The following is a 24,981-nucleotide window of genomic DNA, read 5'->3' as shown; positions in this document are numbered from 1 at the left end:
TAAGATCAAACTATACAGCTTTGAGCACAGACTACCGCTCTTGGTTTCATTGGAACTCTGCAAGGTAACAGCAAAAACATTGAGGCTGTTCTGATGATCAGCCAAAACCGGGCTAAGAAATCCAAGCTGATCGTCAGAACCAGTGGGAGCCGTGTGGCTCCCAGCGGCAAGCGCCTCCGGAGCCCACCTTTAAAATGAGGTTAAGGGAGCAAGCGCTCCCTTAGCCTCATTTTTTTAATTGTCTGCGAGCCCCAGCCATTTGCAGCCAGGGCTGGGAAACTGTGGGGCTCCTGTCCAGCGTTGGGGGAATCCCCATGCACTTGTGCGGTGCATTATGGGAGTTCTGGGGGCCTCCTGACCCCCAAACCTCCCTGCGTCCAGCAATAGCCGGCCGTTGTCTGGGTGGGTGATCTGCCCACCCAGCAAAGTGATGGAGATCACAAAGTGGAGGAAGTGAACTTTTTGAGACTTCCTCCCCTGCCCCTTCAAGCCCTTCCTCACGGATCGTGAGAAAGGCCTCAGTGCCTATCTGCATGCCCTTGCCTGTCATAGGGCAGCTTGAGTGGCAGGTAAGGGAAGAGAACAGCACATGACTGATGCTAGCTCTGGTCAGAACAGCAGTTATTTCTCTTTTGTCCCCAAAGCAGCAAGTATTTCATGGAGTGGTAGAGGAGGATAAAAATTAAGCTTCCTGAGCTTGATGTGTGTGATCCTGAAATCTAAAGAAATCTTGCCATGGACATCACACAAAGGAAAAATGGCAGGATTCAGAGATGGCTTCTAAGTCAGCGTTCTTTGGCTACAGGGGAATAGATTGTGGGTGCTCCCACAAGTTACACTGTGCACTTTTTCATTGGGCTAGGATTTTTAATTAATTAATTAGAGGCAGCTAATTTCTGTCCCGCCTTTCCACTTCCAAGAAAACACTGAGGCGGCTCATAGGAACATAGGAAACTGCCATATACTGAGTCAGACCATTGGTCTATCTAGCTCAGTATTGTCTTCACAGCCTGGCAGCGGCTTCTCCAAGGTTGCAGGCAGGAATCTCTCTCAGGCCTATCTTGGAGATGCTATCAGGGAGGGAACTTGGAACCTTCTGCTCTTCCCAGAGCGGCTTCATCCCCTGAGGGGAATATCTTGCAGTGCTCACACATCAAGTCTCCCATTCAGATGCAACCAGGGCAGACCCTGCTTAGCTATGGGGACAAGTCATGCTTGCTACCACAAGACCAGCTCTCCTCTCCTAACATCATTGATAAACAATAAACACGATCACATCAGTGATAAACAATAAACACGATCTAAACTATTAAGCTGTGAAACATTATGACAAAACCTAAAAGGAGCAAATAAGATATTAAAACAACAGAGCGTCAATAAGCAAATTCAAGCAGCAAGACAACCAAATGCTTGCTGAAATAGCAGGTCTTTAGCCCATAGTGAAATAGCGGTAGAGAAGGAGACCAACCAGACTTCCTAAGCAGGAAATTTTATATTCTGGAAGCTGCAGCAGAAAAAGATGTTTCATGCATTCCCTGCAACCACACCCCAGAAGATGGCAGGATACAAAAAAAGGGCCTTGTCACCTAATCTCAGTGGACAGGCAGATTCATATGGGTAGAGGCTGGTATTGTAGGTATTCTAATCCTAAATTGTTTGATGGCATTTTTGAACCTTCACAAACAGTTAATGTGCCATGGAATATGCACCTTAAAAAAAAAAAACTATAGATAAATGCATCAGAAGTACTCCTCCTGGAGAAACTATTTTTATCAGTGAAAAAATGTTCTGTCATCTCTGATCTGAATTGCCTGAACTTTGAGATCATCATGTTGTAAACTGCCCAGAGAAGCAATTTTTGGGCGGTATAAAAATATGTAAAACAATAATAATAAATAAATCATCATCATGTGGGTTACTGCTCCAGGTCCTTCCTCTTTCAGAGACACACACTTGGCAGTAGTTTGGCACAGGGCCTTTTCTATTGTGGCTTCTAAGCTGTGGAATGCCTTCCCACAAGAGATTCATTCAGTCTCCTTACTGGATAGCTTTTGCTGCCATGTAAAAACACTTGTTCTGGCATGTGTTCCCTGGTGAGGTTAGCTTTTGGTTGTTACTTGCTTGTATGCACCTATACGCTTAGGTGGTTATGCTGGTGTTTTTGCTTGTTTGTTAGCTGTTGTATTTTTATTTGGTGTTACTTATGTTTTATCGGATATTTTTTAATTTTTGTACACCGTTTTGAGCTTTTTTAGGAAAAAGCAGTACAGATATTAAATACAGAAATAATAATGTTTGAACTTAAATAATGTAGGTTGGTGTGATATCCTTGCATACACACGAGGACAAATGTGTTGGTACCCCTCCACGAAAAAAGAAGAACCCACAATTGTCTCTGAAATAACTTGAAACTGACAAAAGTAATTGGCACCAATCATTGTTTATTCTGCATTTAACAAAAATCAGACTTTGCTTTAGAGTTTTGATGCAACAGAATATTTCAAATAATAACACAAATGAAAATGGCATGGACAAAAATGATGGGACCCTTAACCTAATATTTTGTTGCACAACCTTTAGAGGCAATCACTGCAAACAAGCGATTCCTGTAGCTCTCAAGGAGACACCTGCACCTGTCAACAGGTAGTTTGGCCCACTCTTCCTGAGCAAACTGTGCCAGCTGTGTCAGGTTTGAAGGGTGTCTTCTCCTGACTGCATGTTTCAGTTCTCTCCATAGATGTTCGATAAGATTCAAAACAAGGCTCATAGAAGGCCACTTCAGAACAGTCCAATGTTTTGTTCTTAGCCATTCTTGGGTGCTTTTAGCTGTGTGTTTTGGGTCATTATCCTGTTGGAGGATCCATGAGTTGCGACAGAGACAGAGCTTTCTGACACTGGGCAGTACGTTTAGCTCCAGAATGTCTTGATAGTCTTGAGATTTCATTGTTTCCTGCACAGACTCAAGGCACCCTGTGCCAGATGCAGCAAAGCAGCCCCAAAACATAACCGAGACTCCTCCATGTTTCACAGTAGGTATGGTGTTCTTTTCTTTGAAAGCTTCATTTTTTCGTCTGTGGACATAGAGCTGATGTGACTTGCCAAAAAGCTCGAGTTTTGTCTCATCTGTCTGAAGGACATTCTCCCACCCAGAAGCATTGTGGCTTGTCAATATACATTTTAGCAAATTCCAGTCTGGCTTTTTTACGTTTTTCTTTCAACAGTGGAGTCCTCCTGGGTCTTCTTCCATTGCCAACTGTCACTCCAAAAAGTGACGGATGGTGCGATCATACACTGATGGACCTTGACCTTGGAGTTCAGCTTGTATCTCTTTGGAAGTTGTCCTTGGATTTTTGTCTACCATTCTCACTATCCTTCTGCCCATTCTGGGGTTGATTTTCCTCTTGCGGCCACGTCCAGGGAGGTTGGCTACAGTCCCATGGACCTTGAACTTCTTAATCATATTTGCAACTGTTGTCACAGGAACATCAGACTGCTTGGAGATGGTCTTATTACCTTTGCCTTTAACATGCTTGTCTATCATTTTCTTTCTGATCTCCTCAGACAACTCTCTCCTTTGCTTTCTCTGGTCGATGTTCATTGTGGGACACATGATGATACCAAACATCAGAGTGACTACTTTTCTCCATTTAACTAGGCTGAATGACTGATAGCACGATTGGAGACATGTGTGATACTAATTAAAGAAAACAGCTCATTTGAAAAATCACTCTAATCCAATTATTTATGATCTTTTCTAAGGGTACCAACAAATATGTCCAGGCCACTTTAGAATATCTTTGTAGAATAAGCAATACTTTATCTCTTTTCACACTTGCTTTGCTCGATGACATATCAAAGGCTTGCAGGTATACATGGGACAATTGCTTTTCATTTAATCGCTTTTCAGGAGGCATAAAACACTTTTTCAATGAGCTGTAAGGGTACCAACAGATTTGTCCATGTGTGTATGTGTGCAACCTGTTTGCCACCCAGTTAAAGTAGTGTGAGTGGAATCTGAGCATTCTTATTTATAAGAATAAGATGAGCAAAGTGTCATGAAGAAAATGGTATGTTTCCCTTCTTTTGCTTTTTCACATTTCCACCTTGTATTCTGTGTCTTCTTCCTTAGGTATTTGATAACACTCCTGCAGCTCTAGATGGAACTTTGGCAGCTGGTGATGAAATCACAGGCGTGAATGGGAAGTCAGTCAAAGGAAAAACCAAAGTGGAAGTGGCCAAGATGATACAGGTGGTGAAGGTGAGAGATGGAAAGGGGTTCCTGAAATGCAAAGTATCAGCTGCTGCTCTTCCGTGGAAGCAGTCTCTTCCTCTCGCTTCCAGAAAACCAACTCTGTGTTTTGCTGTTCCAGGGAGAAGTGACAATACACTATAACAAACTCCAGGCTGATCCCAAGCAGGGAAAGACCTTGGATATTGGTAAGTCATGCCAGTTCCTCACTTGCCCTGTAGGATTGACTTTTCCCTGGCACTCCCCCACTTAACCTAGTTATGGCTTCCTTCTCAAGCCAAACTAGACATTACATTAAGTCCATCATTGGACTTAATGTGCTGATGGTAAGCTCTTGTTTCAAAAAATGGCAGCTGGATCAGGATCATGGCGAGGGGCTAGGGAAGTGGCTTAAACCCTATCCCCTGCCACTGTCCTAATCTGGGTTGGGCCCCCTGTGCCTGCTGTTTCCCAAGGGAAATGACTTCCATTGGCAACATTCGGAGCTGTTTACCTTGTGAAAAAGCAACAGCCATGGTGTGTGCGCAGGTCTTGACAAATCCTGGGTGCTAGGGAGTCATGGCACCTAGAGACTTAACTGTAGTGCCTAGACTAGAATATTCAGAGGTAGAGTTACTTAACAAAATATTTATTTGTCCCAGGCAACCCTGTTTCTAGTAAAGCATATAACTTGTAAAGGGGATGGGGCTGTAGCTCAGTGGTAGAGCACTGCTTCGTATGCAGAAGGTCCCAGGTTCAATCCGTGGCGTTTCCCAGTTGGGTTGGGAAAGAGTCCAGCCTGAAACCTTGGAGAGCCATTGCCAGTCAGTGTAGATAGTGCTGAGATAGATGGACCAATGGTTTGGTTTGGTTTGGTATAAGGCAGTTTGCTGTATTCCTATGGGGTAAAGAGAAGCCCATTTACTTTCTTCTCTGCTCTCACAATGCCTGTCACTAAGTCTGACCATTTTGCCAAGTGCCCATTGTCTGGCTTCTAAATTTTTGGATTTTCCAAATTAAAAAAAACAAAATGTGCTGAGGCCTGGGAGGCTGGTTTCCAGATCAGGGCAATGGCTTCCAGATCAGGGCAATCACCCAGAGCCATATTTGGAAGGGTGGTATAGAAATAAAATCAATAAATAAAATGACAGGATGTCCTCTACCATCACCCCGTCACTTTAGTACTGATCTGCATGAGGTGGGGAATCCAGCTTCCATTTTTGAATCAAACATTCAGCCATTCAGCACTAATGAAGGGCTTGATGTAAAATCTAGTTCTCAGTTAGGCTCAGTCTGACTAGCCGCAGCATGATGCATGCAGGAATGATTCTGCCCTTGAGTTATGTTTTTGCCTTTTCTGGAATACAGTGCTGAAGAAAGTGAAGCATCGCCTGGTGGAGAACATGAGCTCAGGGACAGCAGATGCCCTTGGACTAAGCCGAGCCATCCTCTGCAATGGTAAGCAGCACGCGAGAAGCCGCTTCCCATTTGGATGTTATTTGCATCTACTGTGCCAGATGATGTCAAGGACTGGGTCAACATTTCTCACAATTACAAAGTGTTTGTTTGGAAATTGGCCTTCAGTATTGTTGAAGATGTTTACGCTTCCTCCATAATGTGGGACTGAGAGCTAAAGTCGAGTAACAAATTACAAAGTCTGTGAACCAAGAAGTCCCTGCAACTCTTCTGCGAGGCCCATAGACAAGCTACTAGCCTCTCACTTGCAATTTTGGAACAGTAATACTTGACCTACTTTACAGCAACATTTTAAAAATTACTGAGATAACATTTATGAAGTGTTTGCTCAGAAGCGCTGCATAAATACCACTATTGTTGCTATGCTGGCAAGCTGACATAGCCCCGTAGATGGGCTTAAATGCTTGAGTCACCCGGTCCTGTCTGCTTCTCAGGCACCATGGTGTAGTGCCCCTTGATAGCTGCTGGCAAAGTGTAGTCTTGGAGTGCTGGGGTTAATTTGTGGGTTCCTGATGTGTGGAAGAGCCTTCACATTTTTGGTTTTATGATGTGAGTCAGTATCATGATGATCATGTTTCAGTGTTTTGGTGCTGATCCTCACATGCTAACATTAACAGCATTTCATTGTTCAGGGTTACTAGTCATTCTAGGGATGTGCACGAATAAACTTCGGCGCCGGCAGGGGTAGTACTTTAAGGGCGGGGGAGGGTGTACTCACCCCTCCCTCCGCATTTCCCCTGCTGGCGCTCTGTTATCGTTAAGCCCTTTGGGGCGGCAGCATTCCTCCCTGTCACCCTGTTTCCCCCGTTCGCCGGAAGTGGCCAGAAGTAGCGAGCGCACGCCGGCGGGTGAAATGCGGTGGGAGCGGTGAGTACACCTTTCCCGGCCTTAAAGTACTACCCCTGCCGGCGCCGAAACGTTTCGGGCACATGCCTATGTCATTCCATATAAAAACTCAAGAGTCTCATATCCCACGAGTGTTAGAAATTCTGAGGCTCTCTTAACTGAGGAATGAGGGCCTTCTAGAACAGTACTGGAAGGATGAGAACCTTCTAGGACAGAATTGGCAACAATTAATTTAGCTCTGTTGCACTCCTCCTTGTACCCATATGCTGTAAAAATGTATTGCTTTGTGCTGTAGTGAAGTACCTGTGAGCTACAGATGAGAACAGGGCTCTCAAAGGGCATGCTGGCACAAGGCAATGGCTCCCACACACTTTTTGAAGTTAACACTATTGTGGAAGCCATAGCAACTGCATGTACAGCACCCATACAGAGATATTAACTGAGCAAAGAGGCACCTTTTAAAGTGGTGGATCTCTTAATCTCTTATATTAAACAGGCGGAGAGCAACTGGCCCTATCCATCCCCAGCACAGCATCCCTCCAGTGACTGATGCTGGTGTCTACCTTATGTTTTTTTAAGAGTGTGGGCCCTTTTGGGGGACAGGGGAACATCTTTAGTTATTATTTTTCTGTGTAAACTGCTTTGAGAATTTTTGTTTAAAATAAGTAGTAGTAAGTATGCTAGTTCAAATAATAAGTGTAGCAGTATGCGAGTTCAAAACAAACAGCACTTGCTTGTGAGTATAGTCCTGCCAGCGGCCTGACTCGTGGCAAAAAAACTGACCAACACTTGAAGATCCAAAATATCTTGTCTTGAGAACTAGTAAGAAGATGGTTAAGCCCAAGTAGCATTATCTGAACACCAAGGTCTCTGTGTAACAACTTTCTCTTTTCTCACTTGCCTTATCTCTGTTCAGACTCCCAGTGTCTCTCTCTGTGGATACTTCTGCTTTGTCATTTTCCTATCTCTTTTCTATATAATGAGATGGGTTGTCCCTCTCTGTGTGTCATACGTGTTTGCACTTTCATGTTTGCCTTGAAACCCTTGGTTGCCAAATCTTCAGAGCTCCTTTGCAATAATGTACATTTGTCAGATGACAACTGAAAACCCTACCTAGTGACTTTTGACCATCATCATTTAGTGTTTTCTGTGCTCCTGGTCACAACTCATCATAATAACCAGCCCCTCTCCGTTATCCTCTTTCCATAGATGGGTTGGTGAAGAGATTAGAAGAGCTGGAGAGGACTGCAGAGCTATACAAAGGTAAACCCTCTCTCTCTCATTGCTCTGCTATCAGGAAGGGATTTTACATCTCTCGAATTGTATCCATGAGGATTGCTTCAGGGGAATGGACAATACTGCATGAGCACATTTGATCTCCATAGTATATAAACTTGCAGGCCAGTGTTCCCTCTAACAGGGATTCCCAGATGTTGTTCACTACAACTCCCAGCATTCCCAGCTGCAGTGGCCTTTGGTTGGGGGTTCTGGGAGTTGTAGTCAACAACATCTGGGAATTCCTGTTAGAGGGAACACTGTTGCAGGCCTTCAGCTGCCGGTGGTTCGGGACAATATTTATTTCCGTATTTAGAAGATTCATAGCCCACCTTTCCACCATGAAACTGTTTTTCAGTCTCAGTGGATGTTGGCTTCCACATAGAGATCTTTCATCCTACAACAGAGCTTACACAACTTTGGCCCTCCAGCATTGTTGGACTGTGACTCCTATTATCCCTGACTATTGACCACGGTGGCTGAGAATGTTGGGAGCTGTAGTCCAACAACAGCTTCAGGGCCATGCCAATGGGCCAGTTGCCTCTAGTGTCACCTGCCAACCCTGCAACAGGTCAGAAAGCAAGCTCTCCCTTAAAACACCTGCAACTGCAGACCAGTCTTGAAGTGGAGCAGATAGCAACTTCAAGACAAGGTGGTCAGAGCTGCTCCCACCACCCAGTTCTTTCAGGCAACCTTAGCAGTAAGAAGCAGCAGAGGTTATTGTTTGCACACCATACAAATGTGATATTAGTGTGATGAAGTTCCCAGCTGCATTTGTCTTTGTGTATTTTTCTCTCCCAAATGCTTGGTTTGATGCTAAGGTGTTGAACTTGGAAGCAGGAGGAGATCCTATATGGATGAGTCCTTAATCAATGTCACTTGTGCTTTTTCTCCACTTCTGTCTAGGCATGACGGAACACACAAAGAGCCTCCTCAGAGCTTTCTTTGAACTGTCTCAGACGCATAGAGGTAAATGGAGCAGCAGACTTTTCAGCTTATAAACCACATTATGGGCCATACTACTGTGGGATTGGTATCTTTGATTGCCTTAGATCTTGAAAATGCTAGAATGTCCTCCAAGGCAATCACAGGGACTACAGGAAGTGACACTGGTAGTTCTATGATTTAGTTCCTTCCACCAGCATATTTACTTGCTTCAGTCGTTGCCACTGTGATAGACACCATATGCTGCCAAAGGAACTTGTTGGGATTGCTTGTCTCCAGTGCACACCCAGTTAGACTTCACACATTCCACCTAACATGATTTGGACCTTTCTTCCACTGATGGTATGCATGTGTGAAAGAAAAAAATACCACATTAAATTTGCTTGTATCATGTCATTAACTCACTTGATAACCATGTAAGAGGTTGGATTTACAATCTCATTTCAAATACGCTGTGTTGTTTTGTCCCCTGTGAACAGTTGTATTCTGTCTGAAGTGCCTTTTTAGCTCTTCATTCACCACTCACTACTTTCCCCCTAGAGCTATACATATTTGGCAATGACCTTTTTACATTTTCTACATTTTAACCTCTTCTTCTTTTACAGAAATGGAATAGAGGTGGGAAGGGAAGTATTGTCAGTTTTACTAGTGCAAATTCCTATCACCACTGCCTCCTCTACTCTCCAGTTAAACCAACAAGGTCAAGGCAAAGCCTTATTGGAGGAGGAATGTATGTTCTTTTTTCCCTTCAGAAGGACATGTATGCACAACAGTACTTTAATTTTCTGAAACTGACTTGGCTTGCCCCTGACTTTGTCAGTTTCACTGAAGAGGAGAGCAGAATGCATTGAAGGAAATGGCTGCGGAGTGGTGGGTCACAAGGATATGTGTGAGACTACGGTACATAGGAAGGAACATAGGAAGCTGCCTTCTACTGAGTCAGACCATTGGTCCATCTAGTTCCGCATTGTCTAAACAGATTGGCAGCGGCTTCTCCAAGGTTGCAGGCACGAGTCTCTCTCAGCCCCATCTTGGAGATGCCAGGGAAGGAACTTGGAACCTTCTGCATGCTTTTCCCGGAGCGGCCCCATCCCCTAAAGGGAATATCTTACAGTGCTGACATGTAGTCTCCCATTCAAATGCAAACCAGGGTAGACCCCACTTAGCATAGAGAGCAATCCATGCTTGCTACTACAAGACCAGCTCTCCTCACATACCTCTGTGTCTAGTCATGGGGCAATATGGGATAGCATCTCGAGCAGGCAGTAGAAGAATGTCTTGACATTTAAAGCAGGGGGCAAATGGTGGCAGACCTGATGCGCAGTCTCCTGATAACAGCAAGGGCCTCCTGAGGCTGCTGCACAACTTCAAAGGCAGCCCCAGTGGTGTAGGGATGGGGCTGCCTTGGAATGACTTTCAGTTGCTTCCAGGCAGCAGCACAGCACTCTTCCTATTGTTTCCAGGGGAAGGAGTGCTGTGCTGCTGCCCAGAAGCAGTTTAGAGTCATTCTATGGCAGCCCCATTCCTGCACCACGGGGGCTGCCTTTGAAGTTGTGCAGCAGCCCCCGTGGGCCCTTCCCAAGAGTGGGAGACTGTGCATCATGTCCGTGTGTACTATGGGAATGCCCGTTCGCTGAAGGAGGGAAAGATTCCTAAATGATAATTCACTTGTCCTTTCAGTCACAGTCCTCATTTTGTCCCATTTCCCCCCCTCAGCATTTGGTGATGTCTTCTCGGTCATTGGTGTGCGGGAGCCTCAGCCAGCTGCCAGTGAAGCGTTTGTGAAATTTGCAGATGCCCATCGCAGCATTGAGAAGTTTGGAATCCGCCTTCTGAAAACTATCAAACCAGTAAAGAAACAAACTGCAGGAAGAAAAGCATATTATTACTTGTTGCTTGCAGGATAGTATCTTTATTTTGCATGACCACCTTTTTCCTTACAGATGCTGACTGACCTGAACACCTACCTGAACAAAGCCATTCCTGATACAAGGCTAACTATCAAGAAGTATTTGGATGTCAAGTTTGAGTATTTGGTGAGTATTGAGCATTTAGTATTGAGCTGCTCTTTTTTGTTACTAATTATAAGAAGGAAAGGATTGTAGCAGATTACAGCCTTTGTCTCAGAGCAGCTCATGTGAGGACGGGGGGAATGCCGAGTCATCTCTGGTGATCTGTCTGGCTAGGCTTCTCCTAAAACTAATGTATATTTCCTGTAGAATTAAAATGCTGCCACCACCATTCCTCTTATCAACAGAGCTTGAACCTCCCTGGGCTCAGAGTGGAATCCCAGGAAAAACTTTCTTTATTTTTCTATTGGATAACTACAAAAACGTTCCACAAAGATATTCTCTTTGAACATCCTGAAGCCTAGTAAGATGATTTTAGATGTTGTCTCCTTCCATGATTTTCTTAAACAGCTCAAGTATCTTTGCTATAAGTTTACTGCCTACAGAAAGCAATTTAAGAGTCATGTTTTGAAAGCTCAAAACTGTGGTCTCTCCAGCCTGAAATTCTAATAATGACTAGTACCGAGTATTCAAGGAAAGTGAACAGGAAATCAGGATCAATTATAAGAGTGATCTGTTCTTTGTTCTGGTTTTGACCTTTAAAGCCCTTAATGGTTTGGGCCCTGGATATCTGAGGAACCGCCTTCTCCCAAAGGTTGCTGCCCACTTGATGAGGTCTTCTGGGGTGGATCTGCTCCGGGTGGCAACCATGAGGGAGGCTCGGCTATCATACACGTGGGACAGTGCCTTCTCAGTTATAGCCCCCAGACTTTGGAATGCTCTCCCATTCACTCCTCCATCTCCAATTAATAGTATTTAGAAAGCGTGTGAAATCTTGGCTTTTTATCCAGGCTTTTATATGATTGTTTCTAATGCTTTGTATCTTTTATAAGATACAAAGGTTATATTGTGCTTGATCTTTTAGTCAGGTCTGTATTTTTATATTCTAGCTAATATTTTAATTGTGTAATTTTTGTAGTTTTGTGTTAAGTTTTGTGTGAACCACCTTGAGATTGTTTTAATGAAAGGTGGGATTGAAATTTAACAATCAATCAATCAATCAATCAATTAATTCTCCTCTAGCTTCTAAAAATGGTTGAGGCTGAAATCCTATACCTAGGAGTAAGTCCCATTGAACTCAGTGGAACTTACTTTTGAATAAACATGCATAGAATTATGATGCAAGTCAGGGAGACTTGAGTTTCATGCAAGGTTCTTACCGGTGGCTAACAACCTTTGTGTTTGACCCACTAGTTATATAAAGCAAGCCAGCAAACAAGATAGATAAAGCAAGCAATAAAGGTGCTGAGGAAACTCATGAACCAGAATAACGGCTCTTAAAAGGAGCTATGCATATACCTCTTGTTACTTGTGGACATGTCCCACACTGTCTGGCAAAAGTAGCTTGTAACACTGGGAAAACAATACAGATTTTTGTGGCACCTAAGAAACTTAACACATTTATTGCAGCATAGTTTTAATAGAGTACAATCTACTATCAATACATCAAGTATTATCCTTAGATGGTAGGTGTCCTGTCTCTGTGTGTGTTATAATGCTGGCTAATGGGCGATAGGACTTCATCTGATGAAGTGGATGGTAGTCCATCAAAGTTTCTGCTACAATAGATTTGTGGGGCTTCAAGATGCCACACAACTCTCTGTTTTAGCCAAAACAAGAAATGGTTCTACACCTCTGGACATTGTAACCCTGGGTATTTTGTTGTTCTTTTTTAGTCTTACTGCCTCAAGGTGAAGGAGATGGATGATGAGGAATACAGCTGCATTGTAAGTACTGAGGCTCACCAAAGCATTCAACATCATCTTTTGAATCCTACATTGTTGTACAAATTACCATTTATGACATGTTATAAAGTGCCTTCTCTGTGCCTCAATTTTCCCTGACTCTAAAAGGTGCTTCAGAGGAATGTGAACTCCTCACATTCTGATCTCTTCAAGCCCGGTGGTCATTTGTTTTGATAATGTGTATTCTGTGGACTGATAGCATGTATATTTATTTATTCTAAAATCTGTACCTTGGCCAACAGGGCTCCACAAGGCCATTAGAGCAGCTAACATCATCATACAAAATGGCAATTAAAACCATTATAAAACCAGATCTGAATAATCTAGATCACTTAAGTAATCTGCATGCATCTACAGACCCATCTCCCTGGAACAGGATTGAAAGTCTCTAATTTCAACCTGTTCTGTCTTGTATGCTCTGCAGTGGACAGATGTCAGTCTTTTATAGAGGGCAATCAAAAGTTCTGACTTCCAGTACCTTGACTCAGTATAGAGTCCCCCAGACATGAACCACTCAGGTTTCATTTAGTATAGTCAAAGGGAAGTCTTGACAGTCATTTGATGGTCACCATATAGGCCCTGGGTACAAAATATCCAATGATAAAATGCAGAGATACTTTATGTGGCTCTTCATTCACGCCAATAGTGGCCAGACTCACCAGTGCCTGGTGCTGTCTTAGAACTGAGCAGGAAGCTGTATGGCATGGCTACCACAGAAAGGCTTGCATGGTTGTAAGCATCTGGAGCATCACTCTTGTATCCCTTCCTCTGGGGAAAGCAGAAATTTCCTAAGTTAAGGGGTTTCAATAGGTTCATAGTAAGCATTACCTGTCTTCTTCCTTCAAAATATGCAAAACGGCAAGAAAAGGCAAAGTTAATAACGGCAAAGTTATTAAGCACAGAAGTTTGTCTGGTAGTGCTCTATGCATGTTATGGTGGAAATCCCTGGCAGTAACTGTTTGCATGCATGCTTTTAAAATTGTGGGATAACACATGGTTCCCATCCATTCCTAGTTTATAAGAATATAAGAACAGCCCTGCTGGATCAGGCCCAAGCCTATCTAGTCCAGCATCCATTTAACACAGTGGCCCACCAGATGCCTCTGAGAAGCCCACAGGCAAGTGGTGAGGACATGCCCCCTCTCTTGCTGTTGCTGTCCTGCAACAGGTATTTAGAGGCATCTTGTCTTTTGAGGCTGGAGGTAGCCTATAGCCACCAGACTAATAGTCATTGATGGACCTGTCCTCTATGAATTTGTCTAAGCCCCTTTTAAAGCCATCCAAGCTAGTGGCCATCACCACATCCTGTAGCAGTGAATTCCATAGGTTAATTATGCGCTGTGTGAAAAAATACTTCCTTTTCTTGGTCCTAATTTTCCTGGCCTTCAGTTTCATGGGATGACCCCTGGTTCTAGTGTTGTGTGCTTGTAGGTATGGGGGTGGGGCGGGATTTCTCTCCATCCACTCTGTCTACTCCATGTATAATTTTATACACATCTATCACTTTATTTATTTATTTATTTATTTATTTAATTTTTTAAAAGTGTTATTAATGTGTTTTTTCTGTTATGATTTTATCTTTTTATGAATTTTAAATGTATTATATTATGTTTTTACTTCTGGACACCACCTAGAGATTTTTATACTAGGCGGTATATAAATTCAATTAATAATAATAATAATAATAATAATAATAATAATAATAATGATGATGATATAACAATGACTCCCTGTAGTCGCCTCTTTCCCAAACTAAAAAGCCCCAAATGCTGTAGCCTTGCCTCATAAGAAAGGTGCTCCAGGCCCCTGATCATCTTGGTTGCCCTCTTCTGTACGTTGCTAGTTCTACAAAGTTCTTCTTAAGATACGGTGTCCAAAACTGTACACAGTACTCCAAATGTGGCTGTACCATAGATTTGCATAACGGCATTATAATATTAGCATTTCTAGTGATCCTTAGAATGGAGTTTGCCTTTTTCACAGGTGCCATGCAGTGAGTCAACACTTCCAACTAGCTGTCCACACAACCCCAAGATCTCTCTCCTGGTCAGTCGTTGACAGCTCAGACCCCATCAGTGTATATGTGAAGTTGAAGGTTTTTTGTCCCAGTATGCATCATATTACACTTGCTTACAATAAACCTCATTTGCCATTGTGTTACCAGTTTGGAGAGAGCCTTCTGGAGCTCCTCACAGGTAGTGGATTTCACTACCTTAAATAGTTTAGTGTCATCTGCAGATTTGGCCACTTCACTGTTTCCCCCAGCAGCTCTTTTTATTGAGTGCACAGCCATGACTTCTGCCCCTCAAGCACTTCAGAGAATGCTATCGTAGAGGCCTTGGACTTCAATATGCTACTTAGCAGCCTAAATTTTAGGACCTCCCAACTGCATTTCCCAACATCTTTGGTGCTGATGTGCACCATGACAGCTGACTCCTCCCTAGCACTGCCCAACAGCCTATCTAGACACCATGTAATGTCCACAAACTTCACACCAGGCAAGCAAGTCACCATATACTCTACACCCAGATCACAAAGCCATCTTTTTATGCCCCTAATGATCAAATTGCCCACTACAAGGGGGCCGCCAACCCCTAGAGGAGTATCCTTTGTGCGAAAGGATATGGGCACATCACCCAAGGAAGGGGTCCCTTCTAAGGGAGCATTCCCCCTTTCCTCAGACTGCTGTCCTCCTTCCCTGAGACCTTCATTCTCCATGACAGCGGAGGAGCGGCCAGCCTAAGAGTGGGATGCCTCCTGAGGATCTCATCCATATAGCCTCCCTGAACTTCTCCAGGTCAGCCACCTTGGCTTCGAGAGAACAAACTTGATGCTTGAGAGCCAGGAGCTCTTTGAACTGACTGCACATCCATGACTTCTAGGGATGTGCACGGACCGCAGAGGCACGGTCCGATGCCGGGGTGGGGGGTGTCTTGCTTTAAGGGCGGGGGGGTTGTACTTACCCCTCCCGCCGCTTTCCCCCCTCCAGCGCTCGATTTTTTAGAGAAATTTTCGGGGCGGCAGTGTTCCTCCCTGCCGCCCCTGCCCCCTTGTTGACCGATAAAAGCAGAAGTAACTTCCGCACATGCGCCCACCACTGACGCACGTCCCACGCGCGTGTCAGTGGCAGGTACATTCACGGAAGTTACTTTTGCTTTTACTGGTCAACAAAGGGGCAGGGGCGGCAGGGAGGAACATTGCCACCCCAAAAATGTCTCTTAAAAATGGAGCGCTGGAGGGGGAAAAGCGGCGGGAGGGGTAAGTACAACCCCCCCCGCCCTTAAAGCGAGACACACATACACCCCTGGCATCGGACCTCCGGACCGGGCCACTTGCGAACCAGCTCGCGGGCCTCTAACATGGCCTGCGGTCTGGTTCGTGCACACCACTAATGACTTCTCCCCCTCAGGCAGATAGTCATACATGCAACACTCTGTGCTGGGAGCACCCCCTCCCCTGCTGGCATTCTACCTTCATAATTTAGAATATATATAACTTGTTTACTTGAAAGCTAGGTCTCAGCTGCAGTTGTCAAATAATTAAAGGTTTTAATCTATGTCTTCCAAGAAAATTACCTCGCCTTCTCCTTGAGCTGGGTGTCTCTTTTGTAATAAAGGGGGACCACTCGTGTATCTCCCCACACACTTCCCTGCTAAACTCCACACAAAACCCCTTTGATATCTGTTAGCAAGCTCCTCTTCACAAAGCTCCAGGTAGCAAAGTTCCCCTGGTCCGAGCCTTGTCTTCTCAAGAACTACTTCCAAACTGAGCCACTTCAGGAATGTGGCCTCTCCTACAAGACTCACCTCACCCACTGTCTCTCTAGGCACAACTGAAACTGCCCTGCAAAAACAAACCCCTAGCCAGCAAGAAATCAAACTCTAGAAAAGACTAATTCTAACAAACCTACCTTGTCCTTTCCCCCTTGTTTTCTTGTTGATTTATTTATTTATTTGCTTGCTTGCTTGCTTGCTTTCTTCTTTAGGAAAGAAAAACAAAAGTTTGGAAGATAGTAATCAAATGTCATTTCATGATCCTCTTTACCATGTGATCAGCCTTGTGATGTGGGTCTTTTGACTGAAATGCTTGCTGCTCTGCCCTCGGGGTTCTAGGCTTCTCATTCCTCAGGAAAAGCCACCTCTGAGTGTGTAGCTTTAAATGTTTGGCTGCCAGCCAGCCAGTTCCACAGTATGATCATGTGAGAAGCTGAGGTTTGCTGGTGAACATCAGAGGGGCACTTAGCCACATGTGAAGCTGTTGCAGAGTTTGTGGTTGGTTGTTGCTACAGTGATATGGTGTTTTGGGCAGGCGCTAGGAGAGCCTCTCTACCGGGTCAGCACTGGGAATTATGAATACCGCTTAATCCTGCGCTGTCGCCAGGAGGCACGTACGCGCTTTGCCAAGATGAGGAAAGATGTATTAGAGAAGATGGAGCTGCTAGACCAAAAACATGGTGAGTGTGGTTACTTTCCTCCTAAGTGCAAAGGTTAGTTTGTAAACTCCACTGTAACACAGATTTGCCTGCCCTTGAACATGCTGGAGCTACAGTTGAGCCTGGAGAGGAAAAAGAAGGCTGAACATGTCCCCTGTTATTAAAGCATGCTAGTACTTTCTACCCTTCCCTCCTCAAAGTACATCAGCAGTTTCCGAAAAACAGCACATATAGGTACTAATTGCTTGGCTTTGTGAATACCAGTAGTGCAGTGCAGAAACAGACAAGTGGCAAACCAAGGCCAAGATGTTTTAGCGATTGCCAGTTGAGCCATGATGCGCAGACGGGTGCCTGTGCTACAGGAAGACTGCTGGGTTCTGTACCATACCAACAGTGCTGTTGTGATACATCAGCCGTTTGTGAAACTTGCCTGCTTCTGCTATAGTGGGATTGAAATGTTCGGTTAATGTCAGTGGAACTGGAAAAGCTGAGGCCTCCTGGAGAATGAATGATCAGAATTGGGAGAACACCTTGAGAAGGTGGACACTGGAGATGCATGACGGGGTCCAAAAAATGTTCTGAAATGAGCATAGACATGCAAACACCCACACCCATGTTTGGGAAACAAGTTCATTTTAATGAACTCAGTTCCAAGCCTGACTGGGAGGAGTTTGGCCATCAGTAAATACAATCCAAACCACAGCTGCTTTTTAGCCTCCCCGCAAGATGTCAGGAGACACATCCATGCATCTCCAGCATCATGTTTGTTTTGCCTTTAGAAAATGTTTATAGTTGGGGGAGCTCCCCTAGGTGGAGCTAAAGGACCAGCAGTAAGACTGTGCTGTGGAATTATTATGATTTTTAAAAACTAAAACCCTTAAAAAAAAAAAAAAAGATTCAGGATGATCAAAGAACATGAAATAGAACTTCTTTGTATTATTGGACAGGATGAGGGAAGATCTACACCAGGGAGTCATCCTTTCAAAATGTCTCCCTTTAAAAATGTCTCCCTAACCCATCCTAAACTGACATGATAGATTAGCCAGGTATAAATTGAAGTGAATAAAACATTTCGAGGCGATTCTCACGATCGCCCAAAAGCAGGCTAAGGGAGCCTAGCCCGCTTTGGGGCGATCGTGTGTTGCAACGGGAGCCACGCGGCTCCCGGCAGCTAGCCCCCAAATACCCCTCCCCTTAGCCGAGGTTAACGGTGCGAGCGCTCTGTTAACCTCCTCTTTTTGCTCGTGTGTTGCCGCGATGCATGGCGACACACGAGTAGACCCCTGACCGGGAGGCTGCAAGCAGCCTCCTGGGCTCAGGGGTCTCTCCAGGCATCCGGGGGCTGTGTGGCCCGCCGGCTGCATGACAGAGCCGGCAGTCGTGTGGGTGGCCGATCCGGCCACCTAGGGCTGCAGGCTTGATCGTCTGCAGGGAGAGTGGGCTAAGCCCGCTCTCCCCACAAACCCCCTTCCAGCGAGTCTCACTGATCATGAGACCCGCCTCCTTGTCTTGGAGCCACCTCCAGCTGAGATACTTGGAGTGTTTTTCTACATAGGGCAGCTGACCTTATTCTAAGAACATAAGAATAGCCGTGTTGGATTAGGCCCAAGGCCCACCAAGTCTAGTATGCTGTTCCCCCACAGTGTCCCACCAAATGCCTCTGGGAAGCTCAACAACCAGGAGAGGAAGGCATGCCCCCTCTCAGGAGAGGGGCATCCTCCCCTCTCAGACATCCTCCCCTCTCCTCCAGGAGAGGAAGGCATGACAACCAGGAGAGGAAGGCATGCCCCCTCTCAGGAGAGGGGCATCCTCCCCTCTCAGGCATCCTCCCCTCTCAGGTGAGGGGGCAAGCCTTCCTCTCCTGCCATTGCTCTTCTGCAATTCATATTCAGAGGCCTCCTGCCTCTGAATCTGGAGGTAGACTATAGCCATCAAGACTAGTAGCCACTGATAGCCTTCTCCTACAATAATTTGTCTAAGCCCCCTATGAGAACTCTACATGGCTACAGCCATCCACTCTGGATACCTCTCACAGCAACCCTAAATAAGTTTGCATGGAAATAGCAACTTGATTTAAGAACAGAACATATTTCGAAGGATGTGTGCTCTGGTTTACAGTCCTTGGCATTTAGGTCTTTTGTTCTACAGGTTTAGAAAAAGCAGCGTTTGAGATATAAGTCAGGCAGCTGAATGCAAGGATTCCGCTGGTACTGAAATGTCTGAATGATGGCAGTGTCTCATAAACAAGTATCCACCTCAGGGAGGGGCTCCCCATAATCTCGGCTCTCCTAATGCTTTTCTCTCTTTCTCAGTGCAAGACATTGTGTTCCAGCTGCAGCGCTTTGTTTCCACCCTCTCCAAGTACTATGACGACTGCTACGCTGTGCTGCGGGATGCGGATGTCTTCCCCATAGAAGTGGATCTGGCACGTACCACATTGAGTTATGGCCAGAAGGATGTCTTCACAGATGGGGCAGAGGATGAGGAGGAAGAGGAAGGTGGTGGAAATGGCGAAGGTACCAGGAAGGAAGAAGAGAATGGTGAGAAACTCATCGATGATGCTTGAGCTCATAGACTTGACCAGGTGGAAAGTCCCTGCAGAGACTGATAAATTCTATTTCTCTAGGCAGCTTGTCCATGGTGACTTTTCTGTCTGTATAAGTCCAGCCAGGGACTCAAGGCTCTGCTTTGGATGTGGGCAGTTGGGGATGGCTTGTGCCCGAAGTGCTCATGCACAATCCCTCTTCCAAAAACAGTTTCCTCATTCCTTGTTTGACTCCCTGGCTTTTCCTGGAATCCCATTGCCCATTGAAAGTGACAGGAAGGACTTGACTACCTGGGAACACCCCTCGGCCCTCATCTCAGCATGGCTTCCTGGGCAGAGGTGCTGTATTGTGTGTGCAAGGGACACACACATTTCCATTAACTTAAATTTCAGGGGAATGGTTATTGTGATCAACCCTACCTTCTTGTGTGTGAGTGTTAATAAGTCAAGGCCATTTGTCCTCCATTCTGGCATCTAGGGGGTGGGAAACAGGCCAAAAGATTTTGATTTCTTCCTGCTCCTTCCACTTTTAATCCTTAACTAGGTTTCTGTCAGTAGCTAGGTTTAAGACTGAGAATATGTCCCTTTCCTATTCATATCAGACAAGAAAGGAAGCTAGGTTAATGTAAGCTGGGTGACACCTTGGAGAGTCCAACCATTAGAAGGACATCCAGAAGAATCAGTCTTGGTCTATCATTATCCCCAACAAGATCAAGTCAGTATGGATAGGTAAAATGGAACTTGACACTGGGTTGAATTACCCTGGCCTGTGTTCCCTGCTGGAGTCCATTTGCAATGACCCATGGTTGGCCTTAACCAAATACAGTCCTTAAGGATCACACAGCCTGCCTTGTAGACCCTTCTGCATAGGTGCTCAGCTGCATAATCTTTTCTAAAACTTAAGCCTTATACAGTATTTAACAAGCTGTTATATTTGAAAGCTTTATATCTGGAGGGGGGAAGTGGTGTGTGTGGAAGGTGGTCTTCGAATGGCTGAGGTTAAAGATGAAACCACTACTTTAAGCATTAAAGCTCTCAATTCTGACCTTGGACTTTCTTTACACCTACACAGTTACCTTTATTCTTTATGAAATGCTACTTCTGGGAACAGGGAGCCTATTCTGTGAGCAGCAAACCAGTGCCCCAGCCCCCCTCACTCACGTATACAAAGCTTCCCAACACCAAAGGAAGCAGCGGGTTGGGGTGGGGGTGGGCTTCTTTGTTCTCTAGGGAATTCTGATGATCCTCTGAGTTTTCTAATGGAATAGGTTAGCATTTGTCCTGATTAGTAAGAGAGTTTTTTGGGGGGGAAGGGGCATTGACTTCTCCTCCTCTCTATACAGTTTGTGCTAACTGGCAAGGAGAGAAGCTATACACTTATGGCATATAAGCATTAATTTATGGCATTAATTTATGGCATATAAGATTCCCTTTGGGGTTTTGTTTTTGATATCCATTGCCTCTTTCTTGTTGTGAATGGTCACAACAAGTCCATGTGGGTCCAGGGTGCTCTTCAGTGGCTTTTACATGTCAAGTGGTGTGACTAATAAAGACAAATGTGAACTTTTCTGCCTTCTGTTTTTCCTCAAGGCTTTTAGCCATTTGGTTTTTCTCTCCTTAATCCTTTCGTTTTGGTTGCAGACAGAGGCATGAAGGGCAAGCACTGCTGATAAATCATGTTCCTTCCATGCCAGGGAGTCATTCACTTCCAAAACAGGGATGTTAAGTTGCTTTTGCAACAATTTTGTAACAGAAGCCTGGCATGGCCAAGTGTGCATGTGCTTACTGGCCTATGGGGCCATTCCATGGCTTAGAGTTCGTAGGAACAAAGGAAGCTGCCATGTATCAGGTCAGACCATTGGTCCAGCTAGCTCAGTATTGTCTACACAGACTGGCAGCGGCTTCTCCAAGGTTGTAGGCAGGACTCTCTCTTTATATAATAAAATAAAATAAAATGGCTCCCTGTTCCCAAAGGGCTCACAATCTAAAAAAAGAAAAAGATAGACACCAGCAACAGCCACTGGAGGGATGCTGTAATGGGGACATAAAGGGCCAGTTCCTCTCCCCCTGCTAGATAAAGAGAATCACCAATTTAAAAAGATGCCTCTTTGCTCAGCAGGGGACAGCAGTTACCAGTTCTCACTACCTCAATGCACAAGCCTAGCAGGAGTTCATAAATGCTACATAAGCCATGAACAGCTACCCTAAATGTCTTTTGAATGTAGAAGGTGCTGAGGCCCTTACAAGAGGGACAGTGTGCCTTCCGGAATGAGTGGGAGTGGCATCTATACAGTAGATTCAGTAGGTCAGCCACCTATGTGGCATGCATGCCAGAAGTGGCATGCAAAATGATTTTGAGTGGCGCTTGTGGCCAGCCACACCACGCCCACCGTCTGAAGTGTTGGAGGATGCTGGGCAGCATGGCATCACTCTTGGAGCTGTGCCCCTGCGGTGGCAGCCTTGTTTGCAGCCAGAAGTGAAGGGGAAGGACTGGAGTCCCAGAGGCAGATGGTCAGTCCGTGCTCAGCACAGGCATGCAAGGGGCAGGGAAAGCAGGAACAGGCACTGTAGCCAATAGCCAGGGATTATGGGAGTTGTAGGCCAACATCTGCAGGAGGGCCGAAGTTGAGCAGGCCTGTTCTAGCCAATGGGGGCGGGGGAGGGAGTGATTATTAAAGAGCTACATCTGCATTTCTAAAGAGAGTATCCTTCTTATCGTGCTAATGATTCTACTCAGTGCCTCTCCCTATTTGCTCTGGTGTCTTCAGAAAAAGTAGCTTAAAACCAGCATTTTAAAAACCCAGAAATACCTCAAGATAAGCTAGAATTTGCAAGACAAAGCCCGATTTGTGTGTGGAGTGGGTCCAAGGATCTCAAAGGGACTTCGGGGTAGGTTTGTCTGGTGTGTGAACGCACACACTCTCTTCTGAAGGAGATTCGGGGTAGGAGCCCTGTCTGTAAAGTCTCCCGTAGAGGTGTGGGGATTGCTCTGCTTTATTTGACCTGGCGGAGGCCAGGGATGGGACGTCTGGGTCCTCTGGAGAGATTTCCAGCAGGAGGAGCAATGGAGTGAAACTCCGCCCCACCCCACCCCTGTAGCTCTGAGGTCCTTAGTGGCCTGCAAAAGGGTGAATAAATGAAAACTTCACAGACTATTTCTGAAAGGCTGCCAACCCCAGCAGGAGATCTTAAGAGAGGGTCTCTAAATCACAAGTAAGCGAAGTATGGAGCAGTGTGCACCATAGACACCCATATATCTTCTGCACAAGAGTCTGGCACCTAGAGAATCTTAGCATCTGGGGGAAGAAATGCTCAGAAGTGTTTGGACAATGGCTGATAAAAGACTGGGGTAGGGATTTCAGTAAGCAGGAACTTGAGTGAGGTAGTAAGCATAGCTTCTTATAGCCAGCTGAAGGTTTTGCACAGAATTGAAAATGGTCTGTCAGACCATTGGGCCATCTAGATCAATATGTCCACACTGACTAGCAATAGATCTCCCAGGTTTCAGACAGGGGTCTTTCAATTCACAGCCCTGCCTGGACATGGTCGGAATTGAACTTGGGACCTTCTGTAATGCCAAGTGTGCAGGCTTTTCCACTGAACTTTGGTCCCATTCCCAGTTGCTGCGACTGCTATCTTGTGGTTACCAGTCAAGAATGTTCTTTGCTATTGGGCTACATGAAAGTGATCTTTGTGCATACGGTGCTTAGCTCTAACCTCCTCAAAATGTATGTGTATTCGTATTCATATGTGCACACAGAGAGAAATGGCTCTGTCCTCAGCCCCCATTTTCATTGTGGCTGGCATAGTAGGAGACGACCTCTTGGCGTTAGAGGACAGGGAGGGAATGGGGAGTAGGGAAAATGCATGTGTGGATTTTGCCTGGGAGGCACTAGTTGCCATTCCTAGTTCCAGGTAGTAACTACCTTGTTACTCTTGCACAAACATGTTTTAAAGCTTTTGGGTTTCTTATGCAAGGTTCTGCAGAGGTGACCTGTCCTGAAGTTAAAATTATATCTTCCAGTAGAATGCATTGTATTTTTGCAGTGGTGAATAGGGCTCTGAGCAGCTATGGAGATGTTTCTCAGAAGGAAATGAGATGTGTTTATGAAGCTCATTCTGTCCTTTCAGTCCACATAACCCAGTGCTTTCAACCTGTACTGGTCACCATGGCTGCATGGCTGACAGGGATGTTGGCAGAACCAGTGCAGTTCGACACCCTCAGGATGGCCTATTTGCTTGTCCAATAGGAAAAGGTGAAGGCCTTCTCAAGAGATATAGGCTCACACCTATGTACAAGAGCACCAGAGCAGACTCATGGACGTGCCCATTGTTCTGCTTTGGATACAAGAACTGCCTTTGGATGTACCCTTTAGCTGTATTTGTGGGTAGATGCAGATAACCTATGGTTACAAACCCACCTCATGGGAGCATTCTCCCCTTTTACTGCTATTCGTAGGAACATAGGAAGCTGCCGTCTACCGAGTCAGACCATTGGTCCATCTAGGAATATAGGAAGCTGCCATATACTGAGTCAGACCATTGGTCCTGCTAGCTCAGCATTGTCTACACAGACTGGCAGCAGCTTCTCCAAGGTTGCAGGCAAGAATCTCTCTCAGCCCTATCTTGGAGATGCTGCCAGGGAGGGAACTTGGAACCTTCTGCTCCTCCCAGAGCGGCTCCATCCCCTGAGGGGAATATCTTACAGTGCTCATGCTTCTAGTCTCCCTTTCATATGCAACCAGGGCAGACTCTGCTTAGCTAAGGGGACAAGTCATGCTTGCTACCACAAGACCAGCTCTCTTCCAAAAACCCATCTTGAAATAAGTCACCATCTGATGAGAGCGTGAACCATCTGGACTACCATGTGCCACATTCCTGTCATCCTATGAATAACGTGGACTTCTGAGCCCCGTAATGCAAGTTGCCGTACTTCAGGGCTTAGAAACCGAGGAGACTGCCTTATACCAAGCCAGAACTTTGGTCCATCTAGCTCAGTATTGTCTGCACTGACTGGCAGTGGCTCTCCAAGGTTTCAGGCAAGAGTCTCTCTGAGCCCTATCTCGAAATGCCAGGGAATGCACCGGAGACCCGCATGCAAAGCAGAAGCTTTACCACTGAGCTACAGACCCATCTCCAAGTTATTAACGCTCTTCCCTCTTTTCAAAATGCATTATGGGGGAGGGGGGTGCTTCAACATCTATTTTATTTATGTATGACTATTGAGTTAAAAGTCATGTTTATTTTGTGAATAAACAAACATGACTTTCCATGACTGCCAATCGAGCCCTGGGCCAACAGTCAAAGTACCCATTCTTTTGGAGCCTCTGTCAGACCTTGCATTTAGTGTCTGAGCCCTCTGATGTAACACAGTTCCTTTAAGGTGCTGCTCTAGGGCATTTTAGGTCAGGTCACTGAGG

General features: G+C 45.3%; 1 protein-coding gene across 7 annotated transcripts in view; it reads left to right on the top strand.

Moving 5' to 3' along the window:
- The window catches only part of PICK1 (protein interacting with PRKCA 1), a 67,665-nt gene extending 46,537 nt beyond the window's left edge, over window positions 1-21,128 (top strand). For all 7 annotated transcript variants that reach the window (XM_053255933.1, XM_053255932.1, XM_053255931.1 and 4 more), the window contains 10 exons: window positions 4,130-4,258; window positions 4,371-4,437; window positions 5,597-5,686; window positions 7,760-7,813; window positions 8,732-8,794; window positions 10,487-10,620; window positions 10,714-10,806; window positions 12,516-12,566; window positions 16,893-17,037; window positions 19,329-21,128. In XM_053255933.1, the coding sequence (XP_053111908.1) occupies window positions 4,130-4,258; window positions 4,371-4,437; window positions 5,597-5,686; window positions 7,760-7,813; window positions 8,732-8,794; window positions 10,487-10,620; window positions 10,714-10,806; window positions 12,516-12,566; window positions 16,893-17,037; window positions 19,329-19,582 (1,080 nt within the window). In that variant the 3' untranslated portion in view covers window positions 19,583-21,128. The remainder of the gene's footprint in view (window positions 1-4,129; window positions 4,259-4,370; window positions 4,438-5,596; window positions 5,687-7,759; window positions 7,814-8,731; window positions 8,795-10,486; window positions 10,621-10,713; window positions 10,807-12,515; window positions 12,567-16,892; window positions 17,038-19,328) is intronic.
- The last annotated feature ends 3,853 nt before the right edge of the window (window positions 21,129-24,981 follow it).

The sequence above is a fragment of the Hemicordylus capensis genome, chromosome 5 (assembly GCF_027244095.1).
Source record: "Hemicordylus capensis ecotype Gifberg chromosome 5, rHemCap1.1.pri, whole genome shotgun sequence".
Taxonomy (NCBI): domain Eukaryota; kingdom Metazoa; phylum Chordata; class Lepidosauria; order Squamata; family Cordylidae; genus Hemicordylus; species Hemicordylus capensis.
This window is presented reverse-complemented; position numbering and strand designations above follow the sequence as displayed.